The sequence below is a fragment of the Rhineura floridana genome, chromosome 8, assembly GCF_030035675.1.
Source record: "Rhineura floridana isolate rRhiFlo1 chromosome 8, rRhiFlo1.hap2, whole genome shotgun sequence".
Lineage (NCBI taxonomy): Eukaryota > Metazoa > Chordata > Lepidosauria > Squamata > Rhineuridae > Rhineura > Rhineura floridana.
This window is the reverse complement of record NC_084487.1, coordinates 53,025,120-53,050,593: the sequence shown is the minus strand read 5'-3', so window position 1 is coordinate 53,050,593 and position 25,474 is coordinate 53,025,120. Positions and strand designations below refer to the sequence as shown.

At 42.4% G+C, this 25,474-nt stretch overlaps 1 protein-coding gene across 1 annotated transcript in view; it reads right to left on the bottom strand.

Moving 5' to 3' along the window:
• Window positions 1-25,474, bottom strand: part of ANKS1B (ankyrin repeat and sterile alpha motif domain containing 1B) — a 573,173-nt gene that overhangs the window by 258,126 nt on the left and 289,573 nt on the right. Inside the window, exon 10 of the mRNA XM_061582729.1 lies at window positions 22,148-22,300. Coding sequence (XP_061438713.1) covers window positions 22,148-22,300 — 153 coding nt within the window. The remainder of the gene's footprint in view (window positions 1-22,147; window positions 22,301-25,474) is intronic.

Here is a 25,474-nt window from a genome sequence, read left to right as displayed (position 1 = left end):
TTTTTTTGTTTCTTTAAGTTGATTTGTTATACTAGGGCAACAGAGTGCTTTCATTCACTATTAAGACTGGGTTGAATAAAACATAAAAGGAATCCAGTATTTTTCTGAACAGGCCTTCAGTGGGCATGACAGCCATAACTCACTGACCTATAATGCTGCTCTCTTTGACCCCACATGTTCAGAGTCCTCTACTCTGTTTTTATTTTTCTTACCTACCCTTCACCATAAGGTCCCAGAGAAGGTTACCGCAATATAGCCTGCATTCAGTGTTGTGGGACCAAGCCTGTGGAACGCCCTCCCAGCTAGGGTTGCCAGGTTCAGGGCCTGAGACTGATCCTGTATCTTTAGGAGAAGGGAAAGTCAGCCAAGTGCAGTTGTTCTTGCAACATTGTAATGGGAAAAACCACAAGGTGGAATTCTCCCTTCCCCCTGCACAACTTTTAAAGATACAGAAGACCTCTTGGAGGCCAGGCCTGGCAACCAAGAGGTCTTCTGTATCTTTAAAAGTTGTGCAGGGGGAAGGGAGAATTCCACCTTGTGGTTTTTCCCATTACAGTGTTGCAAAAACACCTGCACTTGGCTGACTTTCTCTTCTCCTAAAGATACAGGATCAGTCTCAGGTCTTGAGCCTGGCAACCCTACTCCAATTAGACAGGCACCTTCCTTGCTGAACTTCAGGCGCATGACTAAGACTTTCTTATTCCAGCAGGTGTCACCATGACAACAGCTACACTTACTTATATGTGAGGAGGTGATACTTTATTAAAACAGATTAAGAGTACAGAGCAGCAAGGAAACAGGCAGATACAATCCAGGAGCTCTTACAAGGTGAAGGGCTTAGTCCAGTCTAGCAACAAGGGCCAAGGTTCACAAGTCCAAGATCAGTAACAAGAATTTCAAGGCTACATGGGAGCTACTGATTACCTGACAATCCATCAAGCTTTTAAGCAGAGGTGGAGATGCCCAGTTACTTGTGAGAGTCCCTGCTCCTTCAAGAATTCCTGGCCTGAAGGTACATGCTACATCTAGAGGGACACATCTCCTCTCTCCTCTTGAAGTACCACCTCTCTCTGGACAGCACTTCAAGGCCCCTGTTCTAGGCTGCTAGGAGCCCTGAACAGAAGTTCTTCCCCTTGCGGTGTAGTGTAGTGTAGTGTTGTGTTGCAGGTCTTCAGTGTTTAATACTTTAGATTCCCCCCCCCAAAAAAAGTAAGAGTCTAAATCAGAGTATGAAATATATCTCATTTCAGGCTTTGCCAATCAACAACTGTGTTCATGATAAACTAAAATGACCCAAAGATGGATGGTTATTTAGGTCTGGAGGAAAATCCTCACCTTATTATATCCATATTGTGTGTCAACATGAAAGGGTTAAGAAGACAAGGTGCAGAAACTTTATTCAGAGCTGCTCAGATATACTGTAGGCGGTGGTTGCCTAGGGCAACAAACCATTTAGAGACTATTTATTTTATCAGTTTATTCTATGATGGATTGTAGACTGTAAAGGGAGGCTGTTTTCTAGCTTGTGTAGAGGCAGCAGAAACTCTACGTTCATCCTTAGTCTGATTCTAAGGAACATCCCATGCTGAACCCTTAAAGGGAACCTGCTCTCTAAATAGTGAGATTTATGATAATGCGTTAGGCAGTATGTCAGATTAATTTGTTGTTGAACAATGAAACATTCTGTCAGGACACTTCCAGAAAGTATTGTCTGTTTGGGGATAATTGGGATAGTTTGTGTAACAAAATACATATCTAGTGCAATAGATGCATAATTTCTATCACCATAGCCACAGTGTGATAGAATAAGAACACAATTTTTCAAGTGGAACACAACAGGCACCCAAAATACTAAGCTTTGATTGTTTCAGTTTACAATTGCTGCCAATCAGCAGGTTCAGCAACCAAATGCAGTTTTTCAGAGTGTAACGGTGTTCAGGAAGAAGACAGAAAAAAAGTGTTTGCTTTAAAAAACATAGGGAGTGGAATATCCACAAGGAAGTAGAATGCACAGTTATAAAAAGACCTGTATTTTCTTCAAGAAAATATCTACAAGGAAGTAGGATGCATAGTTATAAAAGCACCTGTATTTTCTTCAATAAAAGAATAGGAAGATTTAGAACACACACAATTAAAGCAGCAGAGAGGTGCCATACCAAATGTTTTCATGATCCATCTGTTCCACTAGTCATTTTTCTAGTGGGCATCAGATGCTTCAGAGGGACTGTGTAAGATCAAAGGACAGTTTATGGATAAAGCGATGAGCTTTAGAGGCAATGAGAATGGCTTGCATTCCCTCACCATGGCTAAGAGTTGATGCTGGGCTTTCATCTCCTCCTCATCTTAAACCATTCATACAATTGCTAGTAATATCTTGTGGCAATGCATTTCACAGGTACTACAGAGTTGCAAATTACTACTTGCCTATTTACTTGGGGTGCCTATAAATGGCCCCCAAGATCCATTGTCTCCTGTTTTCAGCTTCTTTTAAAAAAAACTCACAAAAATCGAGTGCATTTAACACTGAGTAAACCTAACGTATCAGTGCTTGAATGACTGAGCCAGTTCTCTCATTTGCTTTAGGGATCTTGCATTAAAAATCAATAGAGATATATTGTTTTTCATGCCTGATACCTCATAATTGTCTGAGTCACTTCAATTATCTGTGCTAATTCAGTACAGTATAATTCCCTTCTCTTCCATTTACCTTCCCCTTCATACTTGAGACCAGGTCACTTGAAATGTGAATAGTTCACTGTTGATTAGTTTGTAGCTCTTAGGAGGAATTGGACTAAAAAAAAAGATTTTAATTCATTTTACTCTCAAGTTAAGAATATAAGGAGAGCTTGGTGGATCTGGCCAATGGCCCATCTACTTCAGCATTGTGTTCTCACAGAGACCAACCAGGCGTCTATGGGAATTCTACAAGCAGGACATGAGTGTGACAGCCCTCTCCCTTCCTGCAGCTTCTGGCATCTGGTTTTCAGCAGCATGCTGCCCCCAATAGTGGAGGTAGAACATAGCCATCATGGTTAGTAGCCATTGATAGCCTTATCCTCCATTAATTTGTTCAAACCTCTTTTAAAGCCATTCAAATTGGCAGCCAACACTTTCTCTTGTGGGAGCAAATTCTATAGTTTAACTATGCACTGTGTGAAGTATGCGCTGTGTGAAGAAGTAGTTTCTCTTCTCTGACCTGAAACTTCCCCCATTCAGCTTCCTTGAATGTCTCCGAGTTCTAGTGTTATGACAGAGGGAGAAAAACATTTGTCTATCCACTTTCTCCACACCATGCATAGGGCTGGTTCACACTGCAGCTGATCAGCTGAATTGCGGATTAAAGACAAAGCTTTTCTCATCACGATAGGGTTTAAAGGTTCACGCTTCTTACCTTATATGAGCCCTCAAACCGTTTTTTCCCATTCATACTGAAGGGAAAGGGTTGATCTTGCAGCTTCCTAATGACCTTGCCCTCTTAAGGTCAAAGTATCTCTTCCTCTGCAGCAGGCTTGCAGAAGGGGAGCCAGCAGGAAAAGGTAAAGGGAGGAGGAGGGAGTGGGCGGGGACTCACCAAAGCATCAGAGCTAACAGTCTACATGCCCTTAGAGATGCAAAGTACAGATGGTTTTTTCTTTCCTTTTCGGATTTAAAGTGGATTGATTTGCTTTGGATTTAAAGGGGAAAGCAGTAGGATGCCTCTCCTTTGCCTCCTACGTCATGTGATTGCTGTGAATTTAATAGGTATGCAGGGAGGCTCGATCTCAAATTAAACTGCCGTGTGAATGAGCCCATAGTTTTGTACACCTCTATAATGTCTCCTCTTATTTGCCTTTTCTCTAAATTAAAAAGCCTCACATGCTGTAACTATAGGGGAATTGCCCTTGGGCATTTTAGTTGCCCTTTTATTAACCTTTTCCAACTGTACAATATCCTTTTTGAGGTGAGATGACCAGAACTGTATACAGTACGCCAAGTGCAATTCCTTGTTCTAGCCTGGCCTCAGTTGTCCATGCCCTGGTGACTTCCCACCTTGACTACTGTAATGAGCTATACATAGGGATATATGAGAATTCAGCTGACTTTGTATTTAGCACCAGATTTTTCAATGGTCTACATACTTTCCATCTTTGTGGAACAATCCTGTTTGCTCCAAACTTCAATGGCTTTTCCCCGACACCAATTTCCCCCCTCAAATATATTGTTCTTTTATTGATTTAGGCACAGCACAGCACAGCACAACTCTCTCTCTCTCTCTCTGTGCCACCCCTTCCACTCGAATAATCCAAGCAGAACAAAGCAGGCCACACCTATAATAGAAATTAAAAGGCAAGCCTAGCCCTAGAAAATCTCTAGAGAGTCCTTAATGTGGGTGAGACTCTCTAGCCTTGGTTTCTAATCTCTGTAGTAGTAACACATTATCATCATCATCAATTAGATTTATATTCACTAATACGCAAAAAAACCTTGCGGTTTAAGAATGTACCTATAGCCCACAGGTATTTCTACCAAACTTTAAAAAGCAGGGAAATTGGGCAGCTATAGTGAATGCACCAGGGGAACAGGAGACCTGCACCAGGGGAGCAGGAGGGGGGAAATTTTCCGGTTTAGATTCTCTGTACAAACATTAGTAACACAGGAAAGAAGCGAAGTAAGAAGAACACCAACAAACATACAAAAATATAATTCTCCATCTTTGGAGATGGCAGGTGTTGCCACCACTCACCATATGCTCAGAGGCACATGTTACCAAATTCTTCCAAGCTACACAGCAAGTGGATTGGACTGTGAAAGACCAACCCAAATTGTGTTTGCATTTTGACAACTTTGTAGGGCAGTACAATATCTCAGAGAGGAGTTCAGGGGACTGTTCCTAGCAACCCGAAGATCATCCATGAAATAATGTTTTTAATTGTATTTTAGAATTTTTTAAACTGTGTTTTAGAATGGTTGTGATTGTAATTGTGTTTTGGAATGTTTGTAACTGTTTTTAATATGTTTTTTCTTTTTGTTGTTGTTAAATTGTATTTTTTATGTTTGCTACCTCCTTCTCCTTTGGGAGGAAGGGCAGGATATAATAATAATAATAATAATAATAATAATAATAATAATAATAATAATAATAATAATTCTTATGAATGTTAACTTAGAAGTAAGTCTCCAATCAAACTTATTTCCAAGTAAATGTGCACTGGACTGTGGCTTGGCAGAAAGTTTGGCATCCATCAGAATCTTTCACAGATAATTATGACTCATCACCTTTGCTGATGAAGCAAGGCTCATAAAATGATGACTGAAAATTGTGTACCAGCAAAGCTTATGAGTGTATGTGCAAAGTACACACTTTACCTCCCTTCCACTTTTATCTAGGCATACAATAGAGTGAATTGCATTCATTTTAACTGAAGAAACTTTCCCCACCCACTTTCCTTTGACTCTGAGCTTTGCTGAAAGCCAAGATGAAGTGGGAGGAAATGACAGTGCAGAAGATTTGGAAAAACCACCACAGCTTACATTGAATTCCAGCCTTCAGTTAGAAACAGTACAGGCTGTTTTAGAAAGATTTCTTAACTAAAAATTCAGGAAAAGGTATCAGAATGGACAATCACACACCACAAAGATTATGTGTATTGAAAGCTCAGAAATCAAGTATAGTCTAAGGCATAAATCCAACAATGTACTGAATTTTCACATTTCATTATTTGACACACTCTTTACACAGTACACCCAGAAGGCAACAGCAATAATAACCCACAACAAATACCTAACACATATACATCAACTAAAAATATGTAAGGATTGATGGGTGGTAAGGTCCATGTTGAAAGCGGGTGGGTGGGGGACACTAGCAGAAGAAGCAAATGGCACCTGCAACTGTTTACTGTTCAGTCATGCCTCTTCCACAACACACCATTCCATTCCTCATCCTGCCTGGTCTTCCATTGCCCCAGTTAATCAGCATTCCATGGCCACTGAGCATCCTCAGTCCTCATTGGGCTGTTTAGGAAATTCCCTCCTCTGCTGTTGTTTCTATAAATTTGTTTTACTTCTGCAGATTTGGGTCTCTCTAAGTCTGCTGATGTCTGTCTCTCGCATGTGTATGGTGCCATTTTGGCTATGTACACAACAATACTCATATATTCCTGGTTTATTTTAAAAAATGATATCCCACTTTTCACCATTTAGGTCTCAAAGCAGCTTACAATTAAAAATACTATATTTTTGTATAAGTGTTTTTGATGTTTCTGTTTGCCGCCCTGGGCTCCTGCTGGAAGGAAAGGCAGGGTATAAATAAATAAATATACAAAATTAAAAACATAAAATAAATCTCAAACATTTAAAACCTCAGACACTTAAAATTTCAAAAAAAGCAACCAAAAAAAAGTCAGAAAATTTAAAAATCAGAGAAGCATTCATTATGCAAAAATCTCCCGAATACTGATACTCAGCAGGGATGATTCTTGTCTAACTTCTAGTGACAGAGTGTTCCGTAGACTTGGGCCCACAACACCGAAGACCTTGTTGACATGAGTCATGGTTCTGGTCCATGAGGGACCACTAATAGTACACCCTCAGATTATCTCAGTGATGAACTTGGGACATACAGGTTAAGGTGGTCCTTAAAGTATCCTGGGCCTAAGTAATTCAGGGCTGTGTACACTAGTACAAGAACCTTGAACCTGGCCCGGTAATAGATTAGAAGACAGGTTTTTAAAAACTAGTGTCATGTGTTGGTGGTAGTAATCTGTTCCTATCATCCATCTACTCACAGCACTAGCTGAAGCTTTCAGACCAGACCGAAGGGCAGCTCCACATAGAATGCTTTCCAATGATCCAGTCTTGAGGTTATGAACATATGGACTACAGTAGTCAGCTTGTCCCTATCTAGGAACAGACATAGCTGACATATGAGCCAAAGGTGAAGGCTACTCCTAGCCACAGAGGCCACCTGTGTATCAAGTAACAATGGCACTGATGCCTGAATATCAGGTTGGGGGAGGAAAAAGGAACAAAATGTTGCAATGTGAAGGGCTTCTGTTTAGGATTCCCGATACATCCCTCCTTTCCATTCCTCCTCAATGGTTTTCCTTTCTTAACCTCCAGTAGTCAGTCTGTATTCTGTGCCCATTGAGCATGCCCAATCCTCACTGGCCTTTTTTGGGGTGGGGGTCTCTCTATTTTGACTTTTTTTTTTTTAGTGGTAGGCTGGACACCATGGGGACATGTTAAAATAGCTTGTCATTGTTGGCTGAATTACTTATTCAGACTATGGGATTGTCATTATATACTATTTTTATAGCATCTCTTCCCCATGCCTCCCTTTCCAGCAACACCACTGCATTCCCCATCCCTCACAATTACCAGTCCTTCCCCCCACCCCTTGTCAGTCAACAGCATGTGCCATTGAGTCATTTTGGGGCTGCTTTGGAAGACCCCTCCCTTTTAGGGTTTTTTTTGCCCCAAAAGATTTTTTGAACATCTGCAAACTTCAGGATTCAGAATTTGCTAATATGTCCCTCTTGTGCCTGGGTGATGCCTATTGTACTGAGAGCATAGGAAGGCCTGAACTTGAAATGATTTTTCTCAGTATGAAAACAAGGACAACATGGACAAAATATAACCTTTATGAAATCAATTGTCAATTATTTCAATCCTTGCAGATTAATACAGACACAACCAAAAAAAAAGCATTATGGAGATGAGGGAAAAGATAGGGGAAATTACATTATGCCATTCAGTTTATATTAGCTGGTGATGTGGTCAGGAAGGAAAGAAAAACAAGGCATCTGGGATTTGTCTTTCAAATATGTCTGTAATAGCTTTATCAAAATGAATTTTATATAATGCAACAACACTATCAATCCTAGAAGCTACAACACAAATCCATACATTTTTAGCTCAACCTCTTAAAAAAAATCAAGATAACAAAGATATTTAGTTCCTAAGCAACATAATGAAAATGTAATTTCAAGCACTGTGCATATGTGTATGAACAATCAACCTGTTGTAGCTAATCTACAACATTATCTACAATTGTAGGGATTTCATTCTGCTTCTTATATGCATGATAATAGAAAGAATATATATATACAGAGAGAGAGAGATTAAACAGTCACGAGAGTAGCCACATATTATAGCCAGCATGGATTTTTCGCATTCCACAATTTTAAATTGAAAATATCCCCTCATGCCATTCTGATGCTTCCCATAAGCTCATTTCAAAACAAAACTTTACAAAACGTATAGTCCTAAACTCAGAAACGCATGCTTAACAACTGATTTTCTGTTGGGCTGGTGACCAGTAGGCATTACTGTCTCTAGTAGTTTTCCATGAAGCCTGCAAGTGTGGAGACGTAACTGTGGTTAAGGGGGAGTTATGTCTATGCTCTGTCTGGGAACGGACTGCCAGGGTCGTTGTTATGGTAGCCATCTGATAGCGACTGGGAAAGTTCTAACAGAGTCTATGTGTTCTGCTCTTCTGAATTATGCCTCTGAGCTGAGAGGCTGTCTTTTGTGTTTATCTATGGAGAGAGATGTCCCAGAAGGGGGGTGATTGAAGAATCTCTACATGTATTTACTCTTAAGCCTCTGGCCTTAATGTCTTTCAATAAAGACTCTTACATGATTTAAATGCTCTGAAGAAGTCTTCTTGCTCAACTTAACTCCAACGTAATGTATGCTGTTTCACACAACAACGCACACAAGCCAACAGTGGTAGCAGAGGATGGTTACGCTCCACAGCGCATTACACGGGAGTAAGTTGCTAGTCTGAACGGCAGACGGAGTTCCAGAGAGGGCAGCTTGATTGATTGTACCAGACGGAGGTGAGCAACATGGCTGTAAACCTGTCTGGGGGAGGCTTGCCGATGGAATGACTTAATGAAAAGAATTTTGGCAGCTGGAAGCCGAGGATGAGGGCTTTGCTGATAACAGAGGATTTATGGGACATGATTGAGGAAAAAACCCCGGCGGTACCGACCGCAGCCTGGAAGCGTCGAGATCAGAGGGCGCAGGAGTTTATAATCTTGGCTCTATCGGATTCTCTACTGATGTGTGTGAGAGATGAGCCGTCGGCTAAACAGATCTGGGACGCGTTGCAGGATTTGTCCCAGGAATGGCAGCGGAGGCAGGAGGCGCAGAGAGCCCAGCCGGTGGAGGCTGTCAGAAACAAGGAGGAAAAATGTGCCGAACCGGAGCAGGCTGCCGAAAGCAGACAGGAAAACAAGCGGGAGCAGCGGCGGCTGAAGTCTTGTTTTGCCTGTGGGGCCCGTGGGCATCTCCGTAAAGGTTGTCCAGTCAAGCGAAACTCCAGGGACGGAGGCTTGAAGCAGGGAAGTGTGAACTTTGTTTGTAAACAGAAGTCTAAAGACTTGGAACAAATTAACTATATTGTCGACAGCGGAGCAAGCCATATATTAATCAAAGACAGGAGTCTGTTTTACACGTCTACAGATGAGCAGGACTTTGTTTTACTTGCTGATGGATCACGGAAATCCGTAAAAGCACGTGGTCTGGTTAAGTTTGACAAACTTGGACTAATGTCACACTGTTTGTTTGTTCCGGAATTGGCTCATAATATTTTATCAGTTAGCAAACTGGTGAGTTGTAATTATTCAATTTTGTTTCACAAATACCAATGTTTTATAATGAGGGGAGATGAAGTGTGCATGCAGGGAACCCTTAATGATTCACAGTTTAAAATGTCCATGGGTGTGAAGTGTGCTGATGCCTTGAGTTCAATGGGGCGGAAAGGGAATGACGGTCAGGGCTGTAAACAGACAGCCGTAAAAGGCATGCCGTCGGTATTCACTGCCCAGATGGAGGAAGTTCACAGAGAACTAGAAGAGCCAGCATCATTTCAAGCAATCAGGCTGATGCCTGAGGCAGAGCAGCACAAATGGCAGCAGGCCATGCAGGAAGAATTACAAGCCATGCAAAAGAATGGCACATGGACATTAGTAAAGTTACCCATGGTAAAAAGGCCATAGGTTGCAGATGGGTGTTTAAGAAGAAGAAAGCAAGTTCCGGGGAAGTACAGAGGTACAGGGCACGTTTGGTTGCCAAGGGATTCACCCAGCAGCATGGGACAGATTATGATGCTGTTTTCGCCCCGGTTGTGAAACATGAGTCCATTCGTGTGCTGCTGAAGCTGGCAGCGATGCAGAACATGAGTGTAAATCACTACGATATAGGGATGGCATTCCTACATGGTGATTTAAGAGAGGAGATATATATGGAACTGCCTCCGGGTTCTGTGTCAAAGGAAGGGTTCGTGTGTAAACTGCATAAATCAATATATGGACTGCGGCAAAGTGCACGCTGCTGGAATGAGAAATTGGACAGAGTGTTGCATGGAATGGGATTCCAAAGATGCAAGGCAGATCCATGTGTGTATATAAAGAGACAGGGGATGAAAACCACGTTCTGTGCAGTTTACGTTGATGACATCATATATTTTTATCATGAGCAGCAAGAGGAACAAGAATTTAATGAGCAACTGGGCAGGCAGGTGGACACAAAGAATTTGGGGCCTGTCACACACTATTTAGGCACGGATATTGTGCGTGCAGAAGACGGAAGCATAACATTGAGTCAGGAAAGTAAAATAAATCAGATCATAGAAGAATGCAACATGACAGAATGCAATGTTGTGAAGACTCCAATGGTTGTGGCTTTCCAACAGAATGTGCAGGAGACGCCTTGTAAAGATCCTGAGAAGTACAGGCGCATAATAGGGAAATTGCAATATTTGGTGAAGGTGTCTCGCCCAGACATATGTAATGCAGTCAGTATTTTAAGCCGGAAGGTAGAGCATCCTTCAGAGGCTGACTGGCAAGGGATTAAAAGGATAGTGCGTTATCTGAAAGGCACGAAGACAAAGAGTCTGGTTTTGTCAGGAGCAAAGACAGGAGGTCTTGAATGTTTTGTGGATGCAGATCATGCAGGGGAGCTGAGCAGTCGTAAGTCAACCTCTGGCATAGTTGTGATGTGGCACGGGTCATGCATTGACTGGAGTAGCAAGAAACAAAATGTGGTTGCAACATCAAGTGCAGAAGCCGAGTATGTGGCCCTATCACAGGCCTGTAATGAGCTACAATGGTTCGCAATGCTCATGCAGGAGATAGGCATTGATATGCAATTTCCGATTACTGTATATGAAGACAATCAGACCTGCATTAAGACAGCCATATCAGAAGCTCATACCAAGAGAACAAAACATATTAGTGTCAGATACTTTCACGTAAGGGATTGTGTGCAGCAGGGGTTTGTTAACCTAAAATTTTGTGACACTAACAACATGGTGGCTGACATAATGACCAAGCCTTTGTGTGAGGAGAAATTTGGCAAACTGGTGACAAGGCTTGGAGTGAACCAAAGTTTGAGTGAATAAAGTTCTGAAATGTACTGCTATGTACTGAGATATACTTTTGAACTGTACTGAACTGAAAATGCAATGTACTGAAATGTATTGCAAGAGGTATTGTAGAAATGTATGACTGTATGACTATGTATTATGGAGATGTATTTCATGTGTATTTTGCAGTCTTAATGGAAAAAAGGGAGGCTGTTGGGCTGGTGACCAGTAGGCATTACTGTCTCTAGTAGTTTTCCATGAAGCCTGCAAGTGTGGAGACGTAAGTGTGGTTAAGGGGGAGTTATGTCTATGCTCTGTCTGGGAACAGACTGCCAGGGTCGTTGTTATGGTAGCCATCTGATAGCGACTGGGAAAGTTCTAACAGAGTCTATGTGTTCTGCTCTTCTGAATTATGCCTCTGAGCTGAGAGGCTGTCTTTTGTGTTTATCTATGGAGAGAGATGTCCCAGAAGGGGGGTGATTGAAGAATCTCTACATGTATTTACTCTTAAGCCTCTGGCCTTAATGTCTTTCAATAAAGACTCTTACATGATTTAAATGCTCTGAAGAAGTCTTCTTGCTCAACTTAACTCCAACGTAATGTATGCTGTTTCACACAACAACGCACACAAGCCAACATTTTCATGGCAATACACAAAACAGTCAGAGAGAACTGAGAGTTCAAAGTGTAAAAAGAGAGAGAGAGAAAACAGACTCCTTTTGGACTTTTTTCTGTCAAGAGTTCTTCTAATTTGTTGAAATTAATTAACAATCAGCCATGTTCACAGAGTACCTGTAATCCTATTACTGACCTTGCCCCATACTCTGACCTTCATTTTCTGCTGTGTAAAAGTTTAACAAATCAGTAGCTTATTTGTAATTAATTTAAGAAATTTAGCATTACAGTCAAGGATAACCTTGGGCATGCTCAGTAAGAACCAACTGTCAGTGTTCTAAAAGGCAGGCTCACAGCTGCTTGGCTTAGCTAATCAGGGGGCCACACACCTTTATTTCACTTTAGAGGAACAGGGTATCTCCTAGCAACTCTGAGCACCTTTCACTAACTATACCTCACAGGAATCTTTGGGGGAAGTCATGACTGTCTAAAGTGAAATAATGACCTCGTGTGGATGTGGCCAGGGACAGCTTTGGTTTAAATTTGGGTGGGAGGCTACATGTGCCTGCTGTAGAATGAAAAGGTGGGGGAAACGAGGAAAAACAATGATACTGTTCACAATGTTTTCCTTTTGGAAAGGAAAGGGGCTTCCCCTCTGCCCAGTGTCCACCCACCCAATCTCATCCCCTCCCCCTCCCCTTCCTGCCCTTCACATCCCCCCTTCTCCCCTCCTTGCCCCTCCCCAGGTCAGTTTCACCTATCCTAAGCATGATTGCACAGGAGTACATCCCACTGAACTCAATAAACATGCAAATGATCAAACCTGCCATCCTCCTCCCACCCCCTCCTGCCTACTCCCATTCCCCTCCTCCCCTCTGCCCTTCCTCCCCTCCCTACTCCTTCCCTATCCCTGCCTTTCCTTCTCCCATCCCCTGTGGTCAGTGTATTTATTTATTTATTATTTGATTTATATCCCACCCTTCCTCCCAGCAGGAGCCCAGTTTCCCCCTCCTGCCTACTCCCATCCCCCTTCTCCCCTCTGCCTTTCATCCCCTCCCTACTTCTCCCCTATCCCTGCCCTTCCTTCTCCTCCCCTCCCCATCCCCTGTGGTCAGTTTCACCTATCCTAAGCATGTTTGCAGGGGAGTAAATCCTATTGAACTTAATAATCATGCAAATGATCAATCCATTCTCAGCAAACTTGTACAGGATCCCATTTCTTACCTCCCGGAATAAAAAGCAGAGAAATTCACTAATCGGCAAAGTCCTTGGTAGTAGAGAGCATTCAACCATATATCTATATTCACTAATAGGCAAAAAAACCCCTTGCAGGTTAAGAACGTAATTTGGTAACATGTGCCTCTGAGCATATGGTGAGTGGTGGCAACACCTGCCATCAGCCCAAATAACAGAAACAAGACATGTGTTGTGCTGATCTTGTTTTAGCAGGGAGGAAGCAACAATACTAAGACAGTTGTTAGAGTTCAGATAGTAACTTTAAATATGTTTGATTTAGTTTGCAATTTTAGTTAAGTTTCCTACAGTAAATCATTTTCTTCTGCTTCTGTTTTTGTGAATATGTGAAGTACAGCAACACTTTGCAACACTAAAAAAACTCCAAAAACAATTGTGGAACAATGGCACTGACTATTATGTAGAATAGTCTCCAATGGACATGAGGAGTGTCTCAGTTTGCACAAGATAAAGCAGTGAGAGGTGAAATATATTCTAGCAAAATTCTAGGTGTGCTCTAGGTTTTTACTTGACCATGCCCACCTTTCCTTAAGTGGAGTGGTTTAAGCATAGCAGGCTGAACATATGCATCTTCACCAGGCCAAGTTTATTTTTTCCAACAGCTAGAGTAATTGCTTAAGTAGCAACATATTGTAATCAGTCTAATTTTATATCAAACTGCAGTTTCAGATTCAACTGTTAATGCACCCAAAATAGAAATAGAGCATAACCTCCACTTTGAAACACAAAAGGCTATCTTCATGATCATATGACATTGTCCAATAAAAAGGCTTTGAAATTAACAAAAATTAATTTAAAACTGATTTCTAGGATGAATAATAAGAGAAATATAATTTTCTAGGTTAGATTCTTCGTAGAAACAGTAGTAACACAGGAAAGAAGCAAAGTAAGAAGAACACCAATAAACATACAAAAATGTAGATCTCTCATCTTTGGAGATGGCAAATGTTGCCACCACTCACCATATGCTCAGAGGCACATGTTACCAAATTCTTCCAAGCTACACTGCACGTGGATTGGGCTGTGAAAGATCAACCTAAATTGTCTTTGCATTTTTACAAATTTGTAGGGCAGTACAATATCTCAGAGAGGAGGTCAGGTCTCCTGCTCCCCTGGTGCATTCACTACAGTTGCCTAATTTCCCTGCTTTTAAACATTTGAAAGAAATATCTGTGGGCTTTAAGTACGTTCTTAAACCACAAGGGTTGTGGTTTTTTTGCCTATTAGTGAATATAGATAGATATAGATATATGGTTGAATGCTCTCTATTACCAGGACTGGTTAATGGTGGTGTTCACTTCTCCAGTATCTACCTACAATGATCTGTCTTTCAAATGAAGATGCTTAGAATCATAGAACAGTAGAACTGGAAGGAGCTTATAAGTCCATCAAGTCCAACCCCTGCTCAATGTAGGAATAAAAAATTTAGTCTCCCTGTGGAGAAATGAAATGCGGTCTCCATATGACAGGTGGGGATAATTACCACTATAATAATGAGGAGGGACTTGCACTTGAAGGGGGACATCAGAATGGAAACAGAGTCAAAGATAAGGAAAAATAAAGTCTATAAAAGTGTGTGGATGGCAGAGAGAGAGAAAATGTTCTCTGACTGACAATTCAGTGACTGTTCCTTTAAATTATGAAACCATTTGTTTCATAAGGCTCTAAAGAACCAAAATAGAAGTCTTGAATGGAACAAATTAAACCTTTTAATAAAAAGAGTAACAGTAGTTCAGGTCTTATCCTATGAGAGTCTTTAGTGTTTTAAAAAGAGATTAATGGGCAAGGGGAAAGAAAATATATAGCCTGTTCAACAACATGCTGCTGTGACTTAATTATTACTTTGGTGTAGGAAAGAATAGCTGTTGAAAGTTTTGAACAACTTTCATATGGTGAAAGCAAAAGCCTGCACCTGTCCCAAGCACAGTCACCTGTGTCACAATATCTAATCTTAGGATCCAGTGCACAAGCATATTTTCTCTAGAAATGATCAGGTAACCTGCCCCTCCTTCCTTGTCTGTTTTGAAGCACTGGAGGACTGATGTTCTTTAGCTATTCCCAGGAGGGCATGTCTTGCACCATCATTATCTGGGCTCCTTTTTGGAGGAAGGGTGGGATATAAATTTAATAAATAAATATCTGTTTTTAGGTGCCACACAAAATTATTCTTATTTACACAGCCCTTTGGACCATAATTTGCTGCTTCTGGGGTTCAGTTGGATTTGCTCTTTTACATATATTGTTGCTTTTATTTTTACACTTGTTTTTAATGTTTGCTTTTGTAAGTCGCTTTGTGTGAGGGATGGAATCCTCTCCTTTTTTACGTTCCATTTTTAAGTGTGGCCCCCTAGTGGTCATTAACAATCCAATTCCTTTTTCCTCCAAAATCTTTTCATTTTTCCAATCTCCCCCCTGCTGCTTGCAATCAACACCTCATTCCCCTCTGCAGTTTTCTGTTTGTCAATTACAATAAACTCTTCATTGACATTAGTGAAAGAGAATAGACATTTGAAGAGCTCACAAAGTAGATCGATAAAAGTATCACTCACACTATCGATGATTTCAAAGCAAATTAAAAAAAGAATTGGAAAAAAAGAAATATGAATCGGAAAACAGGTACGGAATGTTGCTACTTCAAAATTCTCTCTGCAAAGATGGAGAATATCAAAAATAATAATTAATCCGATTGCAAATCTGATTATTACAGAAACAGAGCCTATTGCTACTTTGCATTCACCTTTTTGCAAAAGCAACTAATTAATATCAGCAGCTTCTTTTGGCACTTGAGTCACGGAAAGCGTATATTTCCCATCCAGTCATCTAGCAATTTCCCTCCCCCTCTCCTCTGCTTAAGCACTCCTTCTCCTCTTCTTCTCCAAGCAAAAATGGAGAGGAAAATCACTCTGCTCTACCTGCTAGGCAAGGAGTTCATGGAGATTCAAAGGGGAGGCTGAAAGGAGGGGCTCTGGACCAGGCAAAGGGCTGTCCAGCATTTCTTATGGTTGCATGCCTGCTGAGACTGAAGGGGGAGGGAAGTCATGATCAGTATTGTGCTTGCTGTATTGATCAAGAGGGAAATGGAGAGGCCAGTTCTTCTCTCCCGCCTTCTCCTTTTCCAACTAGATGAGCAAAGAAGGATTTTCTTTCAAGCACAGACTTCTGTGGAGGCATAAATATTCTAAAACATAACATACAATTCAACCTCAATTTTTTCTCACGATAATGTGCTTGCAGTCTTTGCCAGGACCCCCTAGATCAGGGTGGAGGAACCTTTTTCAGGCATAGAACCATGGGCTGCTTTCACACTGCACTTTATTTCATTATTCTGACGATTTCTTACCTGGTAATTTGTGCATTATATTTGATCGTTCACGCAACGCACAAGCTAGCTCCAGAATTCTAGTGGAATATAGTAGAAGTTTAGCGCTAATTTTTGTGATAAATGATACCAGAAATAATCCGTTAACAAGGCTGGGAACCTGGAAGACTGCAGGAGTTTATTGCTAGCTTCAGGTGCTCATGTGACAGGCATCCCAGCATGCAGTGCATTCCCGCCCTTTAGTCGCGCGTGGTTGTTTTTTTTTTGCCTGATGAACGTTGTACCGGTATTCCGGCATCAGTGCAGATAGCAGCAGCATTTCCCACACAAGCCCTGTCTTGATACAACTAAAACAATTTTAAAAGTCAGATCCTAAAGGGAGGGGGCTTTCATAGTGACGGGATGAGATCTTATACCTCCTACACAGTGAGGAAAAGTGTGCATGGGTGAGGGACGAAAACAAGCCGTGTGAAAGACAGTTGCGCAAAATGCTGATATATTGGCTGAAAAAGCTGCTGTTCCTTAACGCAACAGTTACTGCAGTGTGAAAGGGATTTTAGAAACTGGGACAGAAGCACTACCTTTTTAATCAGTTAAACTAACGCAATCAGCCCCATGTGTGAAGGCAGCCAAAGTCTTCTAAGCAACCTCCCAGTGGCCACCTGCCAGTAGTGGGCAGGGCCAGAGGCAAAAGTAGGCCAAGCAGTGATGAATGTGAATTTTATGTTTGGACAGTAGGCCAGTTTCTACACACACATCTCTCTGTCCTCCATCCAGGCAAACCAAAGGGATTATCATTTTAGCCAGGCAAAAACCCTCAAGGAGGGTGAAAAGCAGGGTTCGGGAGGGTGGCTGGCCTGGAAAGAGTTCAAAGGGCTAGATAGAGAGGCAGAAACAGCCACATTTAGCTTTTGGGCCTGAGATTCTACACCACTACTATAGATCCTGGTAAACTGTATGTATTTCCTCCCCCATGCTTGGCCTTGCCAGGATCTTTCCTAGTATTTATTATTTATTTATTTGTTTAATTTATATCCCTCTCTTCCTCTGCTTCAGATTCAGCTGTGACTTTGTTGTGGTTTACACCAATAAAGGCCTAGCAAATAGTTCAAAACACCTAACCTAATTAGTTAAGATTCAATTCCTATTACAAATTAAATGTAATTTACACAATGACACCGATTTGTATAAATGATAAGGTAATTAATATCATTTTGACATTACATTTTAATCTTAATACTAGTTGGTTAAACATGCAAGACAGAAAAGATGGAACATAGTGGTGAGGAAAATACACAGGAAAAACAATACGGCAGTTCTAGATTGTAACATAATATTGAAATATGTAATATTATGAAAAAACTAAATGTTCAAGTAAAGGAATATAACTTTTATATTTCTCCCCCATATACCAACTAGTCCCATGGTTTTGTATTCTATTTATTTAATTTCCTGCAGCTATCTCTTTCAGAGCTTCAACACTGGAAAGTTCCTGAACTGCCTGGGAACCTGCAGGCCTAACGACCACATATAAGCCTATTCACACTTTTTGATATGATATACCAGAGGGTAGAAAGAAAAGATTTCAAAAACTTCAGGGTGCTACAGGGACTCTGTAATGCACACAGGGGCATCACTACGAGGGTGTGGGTGGTGCGGGCCGCACCCGGGTGACACCATGAGAGGGGTGATACCCAGAGCCGCCCCACCCCTAGGCACCGGGAAACAGGTCAGCCGAGCGGCCAATTCCTCCCCAACCCAGCCGCTTAGCTCGTCGGCGCTCCAGCTCCAGGGGCCTGGGGGGAGTCCGGGGCTAAGGAGGAGCCGGCCCTGCCTGGCCTGTGCACTGCCACCACCTCTTCGCGGCTCCTGCTGAGGCTCCAGGCCGCTTGGGCGCCATCTTGGGAGCAGGTGGGGCCAGGCGCAGTTGCTAGGAGATGGCGCCTGAGTGGCCTGGCCATGGCCAGCGTAATACAGGAAGCAAAGTAAGCATGGCAGGAGGGTGCAATGCTTGAGGGGCGCCAGAGGCACCCCTAAGCCTCGAAACGGGTCGGAGCCGGAGCGAGTGCCCAGAAGAAGCGGGCCATGGCAGTGCACCTGAAAGCGGCTCTCAGCTTCAGCGCTGCCGAGGACAGCGAGGCTGCTGGGGAATTGCAGGCGCTCCTGGAGCGGGTGCTGAGCCCTTCGGCGGACAGCGGTAGTGAGGCAGCATCTGAGGTGCTGACTTGGTGCCATTGCCTGCTGGTGGGCGGCGAGCCCTGGGACAGCTTTGTGCAGGCGGTGAGGGCCTACGACCCGGCCACGCTCTGCGGCCTGGTGTGGACAGCCAACTTCGTGGCCTACCATGAACCTGTGGCATCTCGCCATGCATGAGCCTCTGTGCCAAGTGCTTTCACCAAGGCGAGCACACCGGGCATGGTTACAACATGTTCCGCAGCCAGGCGGGGGATGCCTGTGACTGTGGCGACGGCAACATCATGCGGGAGGCCGGGTGAGTGTGAAGGAGCGTCTGTATGTTTGGTGTGTACGTAGGAGGACACTGTCAGCGACAGGTAGGAAAAAGGAAGGCCCCGGGAGCATGTAAATGAGTGTGTGTATTCAGAAAAGGGAGCGACACACTCTCTCTCTCTCACTCTCTCACTCTCACACTCTCACTCTCACACTCTCTCTCTCACTCTCACTCTCTCACTCTCTCACTCTCTCACTCTCTCACTCTCTCACTCACTCACTCACTCACTCACTCACTCACTCACTCACTCACTCACTCACTCACTCACTCACTCACTCACTCACACACACACTCACTCACTCACTCACTCACACACACACACACTCACACACTCACACACTCACACACTCACACACACACTCACACACACACTGTTTTAAAAAAGGCGTACATGCTGTTAATGCTAAAAATAATAGTGTATGGGTGTGACTGATCTGGGACTGGGAGAACGGGTAACTGCTGTGGTGTATAAAGATCACCCCCACAGTGAGTGGCTCAGGGGTTACGTGTCCTGCCACCTGTGCAGCCATGGGCAAGCTGTATAGTCCCAAGGAGCCCAGTTGCCCCCCAGCTGGCAGTTGTGGACAAGGAAGGGGTTGGCTTGTGCAGCTGTGGCAAGCTGAGCAGGCCCTAGCTAGCTGGGGAGGACTAGCCTCAGAGGGAGGCAATGGTAAACCCCCTCTGAATACCGCTTACCATGAACACCCTATTCATAGGGTAGCCATAAGTCGGGATCGACTTAAAGGCAGTCCATTTCTATTTCATCCAGATGTATGTCAAAGGTAAGATTCAAACCAGAGGCTTCCTGAGTATGTGATGGAATATGTATAAGAGAAATATACATACAGAAAAAAACAGATGGATACATGCCCATGAAATTGATAGACATGATCACACATGTCATCATACTTACCAAGGATGGCAGTAAATTTACAATCTTGTTTTTACAGATACCTTTAATCCACATGGAATAATCACAAACAGTACAAAAGCATGATAGGGGAAGAGCTGTAGTTCAGTGGTAGTATTTCTTTTGCATGCAGAAGGTATTGCTATTGCTATTACATTCAGTGATATACGGGAATTACGATTTACGAGTAACATTAGTACAAAAAACATTACTAAGGATTCTGTATGGTCTGATACGGGAGGAGGTCCATGGGGTGACACCATGAGTTACCGCACCGGGTGACACCAACCCTAGTGACGCCACTGAATGCACACAAACACTGCCTTTGCCACCGCCACCGTCCCCGGCTACCTACTTCAATCTTCAACAAATTGTGTGTGGATTATGGATTGTAGCCTTGAACCATTTAGCATGGGTCTCACACCACTTTCTTCAAGAATGACACACTGAATCAACCACAAATTGTTGTGCAATTAAGTATATGGACAACTACACCTGATTAAATGTGGATGAGTAGTTTTAAGTAAATATATTTGGATGTATACATCTAAAAATCATTCTCAACATTAACCCACATGACTACACATGAAGTAATTGAAAACGGACTGCAAAACAATGTATTAATGTGGAATTAAGTGATTATGGGAGCAATGAACCTTTTATTTTTTTTCTCTCAGGCTTCTATAACTCTCTCATACCAAGAGAAGAAACATGTTGTTAGCATCAGCTCACTGGGGGGGGAAATGAGCAAACTCCAGACCTCTGACAGCTTTTTTTCTACTACTCTGATTTGAAAAGATATTATCTCTCCTAGGGCCTTGTGCCACAAAATGCAATAGTCAGCACTTCAGTAAGGGAGAGGAATCAAGTGAACGTAAATTTGAAAGGTTAAGCTAATGACCTCACTCCTATAGCATGAAGCATTATTTTTACAAGACAAAAGACAGGACGTTTGAATCTCAGGAACACAAATATTCCATCACTTCTGTGAAGTGGAAGGAGAAACAGAATAAGATTTTTACACTCCCAAAGATTGCCAGAAAGGCTTCCTGGTATAATAAATGACCTACCAACAGCAAGACAAAATGTAAGTCAGCCACTAAAGATGTTCAAATAAATATTTTCTCACTATGAGATTTTTGTGCTGGCCTTAAGGAAAGAGATTTGTTACAATGGCACACTTGTGCCTCTGTCTCACTGCGAATTCATTTTCAATCCTCAGGCTTACGCATGACCATGATCTGACCAACTGAAGGGGAAGAAAAGGTTTGGATACAGAAATGAATGTTATAAACAAACTATTGTTTTAAACAACACATTGTACAGATTTCATATGAACCAAAGACAAAGTATGACTTTTATGAAACATCTCACCTAGTTCACAACTCAAAGAGCAGGCACAGTTACATTTACATACAATGAATATATCTGAGTAAAAACATCAATTAGATGTTATTAGACCATAGCCTGGTCCTCGGCTATGGTCTGAAGGCACATGAGGCCACCACCTTACTGAAGCTAACCAGGTCTGGGCCTGATCAGGGCCAGGATGGGAGACCACCTGGGAACCACATGTATGCTGCCTTGGGTTCCATGGTGAAAGAAAGGCAGGGTATAAATGTAATAAATAATAATTATAGAAACAAACCTGTTGCATTTAAGAGTATTTCTTAAACTGCAAGCTTGCTAATTCATGTTTATATAATTGTGAGATTAGCTGTTATATATATATATATTTAAAAAAGAGAATCAACACGTTAAGAATGACATATTGTAAACATTCTGAAATTTATCTGAGGTGTAAAAGGAAAAAAATAAGTAGACACATTGTTCAACACAGTGTGTTCAGATATTCAGACTGGTGGAAGATCTGACTTGTGCATATATTTTTCTTTTTCTTTTTTAAATTGGCAACAATGAACTCTTAGAGGAATATATTTCAAAATGTCTCTACAATAATGTGCTTGTGGGAGACCAAAGAAAAACTGCATACAGGAAATATGCCACAGGAAAATCCCAGCATGTTAGTGTAAGTAGAAGTAGCAGGTCTGAACAGCAGATATAAGTCTTTCTCAACCAAAATATACAAGTTAGATGCTTTAAAAAATTAGAAACATTTTAATTCATTTCACCCTTTTAAGGATTAAAACAGAGTTGCTTTTAAAAGGTAAATACATATTGACTTACGTTAATTAATTCCATATCCCAGATTTTTTTCACAAGTTCCATCGATGTATAGCCATTTATCAGAAAGGGTTTGATATAATCACCCAGTTCCAGGGAATCCAGCCATTCTGCTACAGAGGTTGGGTTATAGCCATCATTGCCTATCTGTTTCATCTGAAATATAAAAATTCCAAAAAAATAAATAATCAATTTTTGTTATTATGTATAGATTTTTGTTGGTAGAAGCAGCAATAATTGATACCAAAGGGCATTTCCACAAATTTATTGTTGAATAATGAAAACACTATAGTTCACTGGATGCAATTGTTAGGCCAGACCATTTGTACTTTTAAATTTCTTTATTACCATCTTCTGGCAGTGCAGAGCATAGCTTCATAGCACTTTTATTCTGGTTTCTAGTTTTACCAGTTTCTGCAATACTGTATATTGTTGGTGGAGAACATGTGGTATGATAGTGCTAGCAGAAAGTGGATGTTCAGTGTGGCCCTGGGCTGTTTCTCCTATTTGTCTCACATATTCATCCAAAGCAAATGGGAAAGTCTAGAGAAGGACATCACCCCTTTTTGTGAGTTTTCTGAGAATGTCACTAGGGGACTTAATCTACTAATTTTATAGTCTCTAGGACCCTTCCCTACGAAGAGACTCGCATGCAAAAGAACATAAAGACAGAGATTCCGATGGCTTAGATAAAACTGAATAATCTATAAGAAAAGAAATTAATTGAGGAAGTTTGTTTTAAGATGGAAATACAATTTCTTAAAAAGAGAAATTATCTTACAGCTCCCAGCTATAGGTGTAAACTTACTAGTTGGAAAACTGGAATATTTCCAACAAAACCACTGGATTTATTACACAGCCATGAGAGTGGGTGTATACTATAGCCACCACTGAATTTTTTTGCATTCCGCAATCTTAAACTGAATATATCCCCCATGACATTCTGATGCATCCCATAAGCTCACTTCACAACAAAACCTTACAAAACATATAGTCCTGAACTCAGAAACGCTTGCTTAATAACCCTCTAAGTTTTCATGGTGATAAAACAGTCAGAGAGAATCGAGAGTTCAAAGTGTAAAACAGTCAGAGAGAATCGAGAGTTCAAAGTGTAAAACAGAGGGGGGAAATAAACACCTCTGTTGGACTTTTTTCTGTCAGGGTTCTCATACTTTGTTGAAATTAATTAAAAATCAGCCATGTTCACAGAGTACCTGTAATCCTATTACTGACCTTGCCCCCTACTCTGACCTTCATCTTCTGCAGTTTAAAAGTTGAAAAAAATGCCTGCCTGGTTTTTAATTAATTTAAGAAATTTAGCATTACAGTCAATGATAAGCCCAGGCATGCTCAGTAAGAACCAACTGTCAGTGTTCTAAAAGGCAGCCTCACAGATGCTTGGCTTAGCTAATCAAGGGGCCACACCCATGCCAGACCTTTATTTAACTTGAGACAGGCATGGATTCCCCAAAAGAATCCTGGGAAGTGTAGTTTGTGAAGGGTGCTGAGAGGAGACTCCTATTCCCCTGACAAAGATCCAGTGGCCAGAGTGGTTTAACAGTCAGCCACTCTGACTGAAGTTCTGTGAGGCATCTCCTAGCAACTCTCAGCACCCTTCACTAGCTACACTTCCCAGGATTCTTTGAGAAAAGCCATGACTGTAAAGTGAAATAAAGGTCTGATGTGGATGTGGGCAGGGACAGCTTTGGTTTAAATTTGGATGGCAGGCTTTACAATGTTTTCCTTTTGGAAAGAAAAGGGACTTCCCCTCTGCCCGCCCACCCACCCACCCAATCCCCTCCCTGCCCCTCCCCCAGGTCAGTTTCACCTATCCTAAACATGATTGCACAGAAATAAATCCCACTGTACTAAAAAAAATGCAAATGATCAGACCACCCTCCCTTCTCCTCCCTCCTATCCCCTCCCTCTTGCCCCTTCCCTCACCCTTCCTTTGCCCCTCCCTCCTCATCTCCATCCCCTTCTAATCCCCTCCTTCCCCTCCCTCTCCTCCTCCCCCCTACTCCTTCCCCCCATGGTCAGTTTTATCTATCTTAAGCATGGTTGCATGGGAATAAATCACCCTCTGAGTCCCTCCCCCACATCAGTTTCACTTATGCAAAGTATGATTGCACAGGAGTGAATCCCACTGAACTCAAAAAGCATGCAAATGATCAAACCTGCTCTTCCCTCCCTCTTGTCCCTTCTCTCACCCTTCCTTTGCCCCTCCCTCCTCATCCCCATCCCCTTCTAATCCCCTCCTTCCCCTCCCTCTCCTCCCCCCACTCCTTCCTCCCCCCCACTCCTTCCTCCCATGGTCAGTTTTATCTATCTTAAGCATGATTGCATGGGAATAAATCACCCTCTGAGTCCCTCCCCCACATCAGTTTCACTTATGCAAAGTATGATTGCACAGGAGTGAATGCCATTGAACTCAAAAAGCATGCAAATGATCAAACCTGCTCTCCCTTCCCTCTTGTCCCTTCCCTCACCCTTCCTTTGCACCTCCCTTCCACTTCCCCATCCCCTTATTTATTTATTCATTACAATTATACCCCGCCTTTCTTTCAGCACAGAAACCCAAGGCAGAATACATGTACTTCCCAGGTGGTCTCTCATCCAGGCACTGACCAGACGTGACCCTGCTTAGCTTCAGGGGGGTGCTGGCCTCATGTGACTTCAGACCATAGTCTGGGACCTTCTAATCCCTTCCTTCCCCTTCCACCTCCCACCCTCTCCTCTCCCCTCCCCCATGCTCAGTTTTACCTATCTTAAGCATGATTGCATGGAAGTAAATCCCACTGAACTCAATAAGCATGCAAATGATCAAACCTGCCCTCCCTTCCATCACCTCCCTTATGCCCCTTCCCCTTCCTTCACCACTCCTGCTCCCCTTCCAATCCCCTCCTCCTCCTCTTTCTGCTCCCCTCTCCCTTTCCTTCCTCCTCTCCTCTCCTCTCCCCTCCTCCCCTCCCTTATGGTCAGTTTTACCTATCCTAACCATGCTTTCATGGGAGTAAATCCCATTGTACTCAATAAGCATGCAAATGGTCAGACCTGCCTTTCCCCTACTTCCCCTCTCCTTTCCCTTCCTCCTCCCTTCTTCCTCCCCTCTTCTTTCTTCCTACTCCCCTGCCCCACTCCCTCCCCCTCCTCCTCCCCCCAGTTGCTTTTACCTATCCAAAGCTGCAAAGCATGATTTCATGAGAGTAAATCCCACTGAACTAAAAAACATGCAAACGATCAAATCTGCCCTTCTCCCCTCCTCCTCCTGCCTGCCCCCCTCCCCTTCTCCCCTCTGTCCTTCCCCTCCCTTCTCTTCCCATGTGGTCA